We start from the raw sequence: 11,039 nt of genomic DNA on the forward strand, positions 1-11,039 counted from the left end.
ACACACACACACACACACACACACACACACACACACACACACACACAGCTCCACCGCTACGCGAGATTGTCCTTCAGGAGATCCTCTCCTTTTAGCCACCAGCCACAGCTAATCGCGATTGAACGCAGCCGCGTCCAATCAGCCGCTGCAGCTGGCATCCGGGACAGAGGGTGGAACCCGAGAAGCCTGAGGGAAAACAGAGGGAGAGCACACACACACAAACACAACACAGCACGTAACAGCCAGTAATACGGACTGTATGCATCATCCACTTCATCAAAATGCCCTCACAGTGGTGTGTCTGTGTGCGTGGCCATTTTGGTAAATGTTTGATTTGGGAATTCTTCCCTCACAGAAACTAAAAACAAGCCCCTCACAGTGCTTTTCTGTGTGATCACTGATGTGGAATCCAGGGATCAGGCATGGGAGCGGAGCGGGAAGAGATGTTATAATCACCTCACTGGGCCTCTGTTGTGTTCAGCGAGGCTGATATTTCTCCCCTCATGAGTGCATATCCCATCATATTAAAACGCAGGTTGTGTGATCTGTTTGGTCTACACAACACATGTTCATCATGAGAACAACAGCAGGCCTCTCCCGAGAAATCCCCTGGTTACCATAGCAGCAGGTGGATCTGTTGAAGTGATGCTGCTACCCTTGGAAACGACCGCCTTGTGTGTGTGTGTGTGTGTGTGTGTGTGCTGGGATATACTGTACCAGGGGCTTAAAGCCGCGTAGGATTTACGAGCCTGTCGTTCACAATCAGTGCTTTTTCTCCCCCCTCAATCCACTGCAGGCGTGAAGTGAACCGTTGTGTCACTGGCATCACAAAGTTCAATTGCAGCATTGATAAGTGAGAGGGCAAACAGGGAAATCGATAAACGGCAGCGCATTCGACAAACAACACACAATGCGACCTTTGGCTGGGCGGGTAGATAAGTCCTTCCTCCCCCACCTTCCTCCCACTCTCCCTCTTTCTGTCTTTCCTTGTTTATGTGTGTCTGTTAGCCTCGGGAATAAAGACCGCCGTGTGAGCAATGTGGTTGGGGGGGGGGGGGGAGGGATCAGAGGGGCTTTTGGGGGGGTAAGGGGGGGGGTGCCCTGCCCGAGGAGGCCAAAGTAAAAGAGAAAGAATTGTGATGTAGGTGGAGTTAGAGTAGATCAGGGGGAGGGTGAGAAAAACTGAGTTTCAACATGTGCAGAGAAGTGTGAGTGAGGGCAGAGCTGCACAGAGACACACAGCTGTGACAGAGGAAGGAAGTGTGATAACCATGCTTGGGAAATGAGTGCGTGAATTATTCGTTGTTCCGTTCAGAGGCCTTTCCTGCGTCCGTGCACAGAAATGAACGGCGAGGGCAGCGAACAGCGTTATGTGTCGACCTTCAGGATGCACATCAGGCCGCCCCGAGCACCGTCTGCACCGGGGGCTGTTGGCACCAGAGGCAGATGTACTTACACAGGTACGGATAATAAGCTCTGTGTGAGACCCAAGGGTGTGTGTTGATGTTGTCAGGAGCTCCGCTGGTATAGCAGTCATCATGGTTTTAATGTTAGTGCTCGAGTAGGCAAGCCTGAACATGGTGATCTTTCCTCATAACATTTAAATTCACTGCATCAGAAAAAAATGTTGCTGGTTTGAAAACTTTTTTTTTAATTATTTCCAAAGAAACTGAGACCAAACACTAAGTTTGTTGCTTTTAGAGTTGATACCCGGTGTTATGTTTGATCTGATCGTTTATTGTATTTGGGCCCCTTTATTTTCACATCACACTGAACATCACTCTAGCTCTAAAAGCTTAGCAGCATACCGCCCGGCCTTTCTTTCTCATCCTTTCCAGTTTGAACAAATAGAAAACTTTTTGGTGGCTTTTGCCGTGAAACTGAAAGGGTTAGTTTGACGGATAGCTGCATGTCATTTAATGTCTGTTTAATAGAAATTGTTTCAATGTAAATTGTGACCCGGCAGACATCACACACACACACACACACACATCTGTCGATCAGATGACCATCTTGTGCAGTAGTCAAAACATCAGGAACAGATAAAAACTGTCTACTTGGCCACGGTGCTATAGTGATTTCAAAGTCTCATGTTGAGCTGCAGTACAAGGTTCTTACAGCAACCTGTAAGCTTTTGGTTCAGCTGAGTTTTCACTGACTTGCTATTAAAAGCTTTGAGGTCTGCTTAAAAAAACAAACAAAAAAAACCTGTTGAGTGTGTGAAGGGTGTGATAATCCACCTCTCAGTGCGTGCAGCTCAAAGTAGTAAACATCTGGCTTCACAGTGAATACTTGAGGATTGTAAATGCTGGCTAAAGGTTGATGGTAAAAACAGCCATTTAGTTAAACTATAGTAATCTGTAAATGGCTTTATTACACACAGTCAGGTCTGCTCCACTTCCACACAATGTGGAGTTAAGGCACTGTACTACACCCGACAGGCCTAATAGCAATAGTACTGGTGAAAATGTCTGCGTTAGGATTGCACGGAGGACAAGGAAAGTAGTGGCAGCACAGCAATCAAAGACAAGAGTCAGAGCAGCTGTTACCAGGGTCATCAATTACACAAACTCAAAGTCACACAAACAAAGCAGAAAATCTAGCTCAGTCAAGAGCCCCATTCCCAAACTAGAAACACCTAAACTATCTCCGCCCGGGCCGCTGTAGCCGAATTATCGGTTCCATCTGTATCCAAAACACTGGAGATCTTGGGGAGACTCCGCTCCTCTCTCAACATCTCACAAGATCAGCTTCCCTGATAAGGAGATCAGCTCCAGGTGTGTCTCTTTGGCTGGAATGTAGGTGCCTCTAATTGCCCTGCCCCTGGGCCCCTTACAGTGTTTTATGATTTATTCAAGCTTTACTGGATCAGGGGGCGTGGAGTTCCAGGGAATATCCAGCCCCGGGCTTCAAGCCAGCACCCAGCTCTCATATCAATAATGCATTTAAAAACAAGACAGAAAACAAAGGAACAAATAAAAAAACACGGCCCTCTTACCATGAATTATGTGTTTTATATTATGGAGGATTGATGTCATCGATGTGGTTTTCTGCGCAATGATGATCTGAATTCATGTGACATTTAAGAGAAAACAAAAAGAGGAAGTGGTGTGAGCTGTTAGGGTAGCCGGGAGGATGGAACATACTCGCATTCCATTTCATTTAGCACTTCTGGCAGGTGTTGCTTCTCATTTAAGACAAGGCCGAAGACATCAGTGTGAGGATACAGAAGTTTAGTGCGTGAATTAATTTAAAAACACGAGTTTGTGGTCAAACTTTCCATTGTAAATATATACTGAGGGCAGAAATAAACAGGGAGGTTTGCAGTCATGATAAGTCTATAAACCCTTGATATAAATGTGTTGCCCTTATTTCGTACATCTGACTTCTTGGGTCTTGGGTTTTGTTTAGTCGGTTTCCTTTTTTATTTTTGAATTTCCCTGCCTGTGTCCCTTGTTCACTTCACCTCCCGCCCCTGTGACCGCCTATCATGTATGTATCCCTCGTGTTTGTTTTCTAATCACCTTATCCTGTTTTGCCCGTTCCTCGTTTTGCTCGTTTTCCTCATTTTCCTTGGATTCTTATTGTTACACATTTTTTGGACTCCCCTGCTCTGCAAGTTTTTGTTTTGCACATTTTTTGTTAGTTTATTAAAATCACAGTCAAACATCCTTCTGCGTTTGGGTCCATCCCCTGCTACCATTATATGTCTAAACCCTGACCGACTTCTCACCTCTTTCCAGGGTCTGTTGACCTCTCCGCTGGTAAACGTGTGGATCCCCCCATCTTCGTAGAGCCACTGCAAGATGGTTGCGTGGACGAAGGAAACGATATTGCACTGCGGGGGGTTCTCACCGGAAGTCAGCCCATGAAAGTGTCGTGGTTGCACAATGGTAAGATGGGACAATTTACACCCATACAGAACATTAGATAAACAAAAGCAGCAAGAACTCGCATTTGGTTTTGAAACGGGTCCTTATCTCACCGATTAACCCTCTTGAACTCTTACATTTTGCCTTATGTACATTTTGCAAACTAAATCAACTCCTGGGGACATTTCTCCTGACTGTTCTGTTCGTGCTTGCCCCGACCCAATGACTCGTATATTCCTACTGTATGGTCATGTCACTTATACATCAAATGGCAACTTTCTAGTTGTCTTTTGCTTAATTGTCTACACATTTCATGGGTTTGACCAATGCCCGGCCAGACTGCGAGCATTTGTACCGACAGGGTTCGAGAGGTATCTGGCTTCTTCTGTCAGCCCTTCCTCTCTCCCCTGGCTGCTCTTTCTTGCACATGACACCGGCGGGAGAGAGAGAGAGAGTTTCTAGTTTGTTTGCTCCTATGGGCAGGTGAAGTGGCCCGTTTTGGGATTCCTTCCTTCAATGGCAGGGAGACCAGTTTTGTGGTGAGTGAGTGCTTGCCAGAAGACGCTGGCGCCTACACCTGTTTGGCGGAGAACAGCGCAGGAAAGACGTCCTGCTGCGCCGCTGTGTTCGTCAGAGGTGAGGGAGACACTGGGACACACTCGTCATAAGTTTGATTACAACAGAGTCTGCTGCTGGTTTCAAACTCTGCCTCTTGCAAGTTGTAATGCAATAGGAGTTTCATTTTGGATGCGTCTCTTCTCCTCTTCCTCTTTCTGCAACCGATCCAGACTTTGAAACTATCTGCGGCGTGCAGCATCGCGTCTTGAATGTCCCAACTTCTGCTTCCAAGAGCATTGTGGGGAATGGAAGGTCACCACAGTCTCCCAAAGGCGAGCTGCAGAAGTTCAAAGAATCTGTTTGTACTTCCCCAGCAGGCTCTAAGCTTAGCCCAGTCTCGACTCCAAGAGGTAATCAGATACTCATATCTCATATCGATACAAAGGATTTCATCATTCTTGATATTTTAGGAGTCGATGTAACAACACAATACAGAGCAGCTTCCTTCCTTCCCTATACACCAGGAAATATGTTGTATTTATACATAAATAGTTAACGCACCTTTTCCCGTCTGTGTCTGATTGGTTGTCGGGCAACATGTGAACCAATCAGGGATCGTGCAGGACTTCCATAACAGTGATACACCCACTAGAGGTTCTCGGTCCCAAGTGAACACCATGTAGGGAAGTGCACGGTGCACAGTACAGTAAAACTCTGTAAATTGATAGCCGTAGAACAGAAGAGCAGAGCCCCACCTCTATCCCACTAAAACCTACCTGCGCTTCACCTGTCTCCGCAGAAGTCATCCCAAAGAAGAGAGCCAACTCGGGGACAGGTGAGAACAACTTTTCTCCTCTGACAAATGTCAAAGCAATGCACCTGTCTTTCTGTTTTGTCATCATTCACTGCTATATTGTCCGACTTCTGCTTGTTCATTTGAATGCTATTTATTCATTAGAGTCAGTTTTTGTGTGTTTGAGCTGCATCTGGTGCTGCTGTGGTTTGACCTGGAGGAGCTACACCTTTTTTTTTGGCCTTTGTTCTTGATATAATGTTGTCTGGCTCTAAGCTATTGTGCTCCACTATACTGGGGAACTTTATACCTTAGGGTGTAGGCTGCAACAATAAAAGCATGAACAGCTTAATGTCTGAACTTCTGCTATGAGTGCACAGGATATGTAATACATGCTTTTTATGGTTTTGTGAATTAGATATAAGTGATGTCTAGAGCTTGAGAGGCAATCATTTAGAATGCCTTTTAAGAAGGTGAACAGTAAAGCCTTTTTAAAAAGTCAACTTTATCAGATTGTCTCTAGTCAAATTCCCCATCCTGATGCCACAGTATTTGAGTACTGATAGCTTGAGGGTTGATATTGACTGCAGCTCTCATATGGAATTTTCCATACTAATGTAAATGTATGGTAACTTTATATATCACAAGAATACAGTACAAATGTGTGTTTGTTCCTTTTTTTTAAGGACATTTGTCTAAGTAAATATATCTGAGTGTGAAACCCTTTGAACTGAAATGCAACATTGTTTAACGTTGTTTAACACACTTGAGTACACAAGAACTGGATGTACTTGTTTGAAGTAGGTCAACTATGTTTACTTGTGTTTACAGTTGAGACACTTGGTCTTCTGTACGCTACAATAATAAGGGCCTTCGGGGGAAGTGACAGACTTCCATTCTTGGCATACAGCACTAACCTCCGATTATGTAATCCCACAGCACTAATTCTGTCTTTATCTCACACTCACACACTGGACAGTTTCCTTTCCAGTCTAAAGGTTTCAGGCCTTAAACCGGACCGAGAGTCAAAACACTCAATTCTTTTTTTAAATTTAATTTGCAGGTGCAGCATTACATTTCGAAAACCCTCCACAGCACCTCGAGGTGAAGGTGGGACAAACTGCACGAGTGACGTGTTGTTTCACCGGCATTCCTCCTGTAGTGTCGTGTTGGATCAGACACAAAGAACAGGTGTCATTTTAAGCCGAATTTACAAAGTATGCACTTTCTGCAATCTCATCTTTATTTCTCTCCGTATTAACCTGTCTGTATGTCTCTCTCTCTCTCTCTGCAGATAGTGGATGGTCCAGAGCTGTGGGCAGAAAGCACTGATAGGAGCAGCACACTGGTCATAGCAGAGGCTAAACCACAGCACGCGGGCTGCTACGCTGTCGTAGTGAAGGACCGCAGGAGCTCAGCCGAGCACACGCTCACCATCTCTGTCATAGGTAAGGCAGCAACAACACACACTCTGCAGCATCTGGACCATGAAGCAAGTTTGCAGTTACTTGAGTTCGTCATTCATTATCATCCTACCCAGAGAGGCCTCAGCCTCCGGCCTCCTGTCCCGTGGTCTCCCTCGTATCCGCCAACAGCCTTGTGCTGTCCTGGTCCGGCCCCTGTTACGACGGCGGCAGCGCCATCCTGGGTTACGTGGTCGAGGTAAACAACCAAGGACGTGTTGGGTCTGGGGATTGGAGCGAGCTCACTGACCAGTGTAAGAGCACCTCATACAGAGTGCGCTCCGGGCTGCAGCCTCCTCGGGAATACTGTTTCAGAGTGAGGGCCTACAACATAGTAGGAGCAAGTGAGCCAGGACCAGTGTCGCCAGTGGTCAGGATGGAGGAGAAAGGTGAGGCAACATGGGTTTTTTAAAACCACAAAATCAGAGACAAATATAATGAGCCTTTATTTCATTTTTTTTGTAGCTGTAGAAAAACCCAAAGAGGCCCCGCAGGCGTATTCCTGTGTCACTATTGACTCTTCACAAAAAGTCACAGATCACTACAGTTTGCAGGAGAAACTGGGAATGTGAGTATCTGTCAGGAGCAAGCATGTTGTTCCAAGAAGCTTCAAAAAGCGGTTTCTTCAGAAACCGAGAGAAAATCTTCCTCCCATAGGTGTGGGTTGCATGTAAGACGGGCAGTCTGCCAAGTGTAAAAGAGGGAGGATTGAAATTCATGCAAGTAGAGACACAGTTCTGCTCAACAAACAACAGATGTACACCAACGCAGGTTTGACAACGCCAGCGACTTCAGTTAATAATGGCAACAAAAAAGAATGTTCTTCATCTGTTACTTTGACAGATGAAGGATTAGAATCACAGGTCTCGGATGAAAGATTGTTTTACATTTCTTTCTTGAAGTCTCAGAGATAAAAAAACCAAAAAAAAACAAAGCTTGTTTCTTCATTAGGGGAAAGTTCGGCCTGGTGTTCAAGCTCACCCACAAAGAGACGGGGTGTGTTCATGCAGGGAAGTTCTACAAAGGTCGACGTCCCAAGGAGCGGGAGGCTGCTCGTAAAGAGATAGAGTTGATGAACTACCTCCACCACCCAAAACTGGTTCAGTGTCTTGCAGCGTACGATCACAACCCTGAGATGGTCATGGTCATGGAGTTGTGAGTATCCGCATGGACGTGTTTGTGATCCTGCAGTTTCTGGTTGCATGCAAATAAATGTGATAACCATTTGAGGTCGCTGCGGCTTATCTGTCTGCAGTATCGCAGGCGGAGAACTGTTTGAGCGTATCGTGGACGACAGCTTTGAGCACACCGAGACGGCCTGCGTGAGCTACATGCATCAGATCCTGGAGGGGATCGCCTACATGCATCAGCAGAACATTGTCCATCTGGACCTCAAACCTGAAAACATTGTGTGCGTTGACACCACTGGCACCTCCGTAAAGATCATTGACTTCGGATTAGCCAGCAGGCTTGGTATGTGAAGTGAAACTCGCTTAATATTTACTTGTCATTTGTAGCGAATGTTCCAGGAGTAAATTAGGCGATTTTCTGTTTAACAGACGGCAACACGCCTCTCAAGGTGATGCATGGGACTCCAGAGTTTGTGGCGCCTGAAGTGATCAACTATGAGCCTGTGTTTTTGACCACTGACATGTGGAGCATAGGAGTCATCTGCTACATATTGTGAGTCTCACGGTCGCACCCATAGCTCTTTCTACATTAAAGGTGGATTTAGATTCCTTTGGACTGAAACAAGTTAGCTGTTTCCAGTCTTCGTGCTAAGCTAAACTAGCCTGCTGCTGGTGTTAGTGGTTTCATTCATATATAATTTATCGCACAGACATATGATTGGTTCTCATCTAACTCTTAGCAAAAAAAAAAAATGAATAAGTATATCTCCCAAAATGTAGCACTATTCATTTAAAGATTTTTATTTGTGTGTGTCAAGCACATCCAGTGTATTTGTTTTCCATCTAAATTGGAATAACTCCCAATAACTACTCCGAGAGACTTAAAGGGGGCCGTTCATATACAAATACATGTTTATTCCTGTTGTGCATCTTATCAGTCTGGACTGTTTTAGTTTTTGAGATATCTGTCATAGAGATGATCTGAAATATAACTAGTGTCTGAAATATAACTAGTGTCCCTATAACAGACTGATAGGACTGTGCTGGTGGTAATAGTCCGCCTGTTTGAATGTTGACTTTTAATGCCACCTAGTGGTTGTAGCTTGAAACGGTTAATATAATGACACTTCCGTCTCTCGTTCTCTGGTCTTCAGACTGAGTGGCGAGTCTCCATTCCAGGGTAACAATGACGCGGAGACCCTCACCCTGGTCACAGGTGCCCAGTGGGAGTTTGATGAGGAGAGCTTTGATGAGATTACTGATGAGGCCAAACATTTCATCAGCTCCCTGCTCAACAAAGACACCAGGTAATTTCATAAATGCACAGATGGCTCCAAAACACCATCTCTACTCAGGACCAACTATAACGCTCTGTGTTCCCCAGGCGGAGGATGTCCTGTGAGGAGGCACTTGCCCACTCTTGGATGGCATTGGAGTCTGGAGATCGCGCCGCCACCAGGACTCTGTCCAAGGAGAAGATGAAGAGGTTCTTAGCCAGGCAGAAGTGGAAGGTAACACCTCAAACTTTTATGTGTGTCTTTGAGTTTGAGGTGTTTTGTGCTTTGATACTTTTTTTCTTTTTTTTTTGTCACATAGAAAGCAGGTAAGGCCTTGTTAGCCCTGAAGAGAATGGCTCTGCTGTCGAAAGGTGACAGTTCTCCCTCTGGATCTCCGACCAGCCCTGGAGAAGGTAAGAAGCCAACTTTCTTCTATCATTTTCCTATCAGGACCTTTCTTAGTTTTCTGGTTTAATGTTGCTGTATAGGGTTTATTCCCCCTCTTTCATCTCCTGCCTCCTTCCTCCCTGTCCCAGACTCACCCCTGAGCCCAGAGGCAGAGCATGCCCTGCTGTCTTTGGAGCGCAAGATGCACGGGCCGCCCAACTTTACCCAGAGCCTGGAGGACCAGACAGTGAATCAGGGATCCAGTGCTCGCCTCTCGTGTCACCTCACAGGTACACACGACTTCACTCCGAATGTTACAATACTGTCATTTTACTGTTAAGCAATCAGGCCAAAAAGACTTTCATTTGGCCTCCCGACATGAACTTCCCCCAAAACCGTTTTGTTCTTCGTTAATTTTAAGAGGTTCTGCTTTACCTGCCCCCTCACCCCTCTATCTATCTTGGCAGGATACCCTGACCCAGAGGTTGTTTGGCTGTGTGGTGAAGAGCCCGTGGTGGAGTCCCCCACTGTGCAGATAGAGTACGAGGAAGATGGCTGCTGTGCTTTGGTCTTAGCCAAAGTTGACCAAGAGGACGCCAACGTTTACACATGTAGAGCCAACAATGACCACGGGGAGGCTTTCTGCTCAGCCAAACTCATGGTTCAAGCGTAGATCCATTAGATCTTCGTGTGCAGAGATAAAATTGATAAACATAGAGTTCTTGGGTGCCTTAAATAGTTGTATTGTACATTGTTGTTTTCATAAAAATGGGGATTAATGCATGCTTTACTGTGGCTAGAAATATATAATACATGTATTATTGTACAAAATGTATGAACAGATGAATATTGTTACAGAGCTAGTACTAGCATGTATAAAAGTTGATATTTCTATATGGGACAAAGGTATGGTTGTCTTAAACAACGCGTTGCAGAAAAATCCACAAATGTATCTCTTACTTTGGCTTGTGGGTGAATGATTTTAAAGCTTCCCTACAAATATTCCAGCTGGCAATATGAATGGACTGAGATATCTCTTATGAGGCGCAAATGGGCCTGAGATGACGCTGTTTGAATCACATCGTGAAGATCTGACTTGTGATTTCTGATGTAGCTTTTATTGGGTGAACTAAAGAAAGGTACACCTACATTTGTACAGCTATGGCGTTAATTTGAACATGCAATGCATTGGCGAAATGGGCATCCAAGTGTCTCTGGATCTTCCTTCTACTAGTTGGCAGAAACTTGGGACACAGGAGGCAATGAAACGATGTCTTGCTGAGATTTGGGGACTGTATTTCAAACTGGCCCCCGGTTGACGGGTGAATCTGTGAAACAGCAATAGATTTTGCAGTTACAATTTCAAGCCTTTTTTTTCATTTAATTGTATCAAAATGTTTCCTTCTCCTGAACAAAGATTTTTTTGGAATATATACCCATTTTCAAGGAAAATCATTTTTTTTAAATATGAAATTGGGATTTTTTTTTTGTTCTTAATTTATGAATGACATTTTCCCTCGCAAACAAATATGTTAATTACAGTCATCAACCGTTCTGTT

At 44.9% G+C, this 11,039-nt stretch overlaps 1 protein-coding gene across 1 annotated transcript; it reads left to right on the forward strand.

Moving 5' to 3' along the window:
• Nucleotides 1-1,181: 1,181 nt before the first annotated feature.
• On the forward strand, nt 1,182-10,932 carry mylk5 (myosin, light chain kinase 5). The gene is made up of 17 exons (XM_031868023.1): nt 1,182-1,460; nt 3,744-3,893; nt 4,356-4,508; nt 4,661-4,840; nt 5,230-5,265; nt 6,287-6,414; nt 6,518-6,671; nt 6,764-7,075; nt 7,152-7,254; nt 7,638-7,841; nt 7,942-8,159; nt 8,246-8,369; nt 8,971-9,123; nt 9,201-9,327; nt 9,413-9,506; nt 9,630-9,770; nt 9,948-10,932. Exons 1-17 carry the CDS (start codon nt 1,343-1,345, stop codon nt 10,151-10,153), a joined length of 2,601 nt encoding a protein of 866 aa, XP_031723883.1. The 5' UTR covers nt 1,182-1,342; the 3' UTR covers nt 10,154-10,932.
• The last annotated feature ends 107 nt before the right edge of the window (nt 10,933-11,039 follow it).

This window comes from Anarrhichthys ocellatus, unplaced genomic scaffold (assembly GCF_004355925.1).
Source record: "Anarrhichthys ocellatus isolate YVR2014 unplaced genomic scaffold, GSC_Weel_1.0 scaffold40, whole genome shotgun sequence".
In the NCBI taxonomy this organism is placed as follows: Eukaryota; Metazoa; Chordata; class Actinopteri; order Perciformes; family Anarhichadidae; genus Anarrhichthys; species Anarrhichthys ocellatus.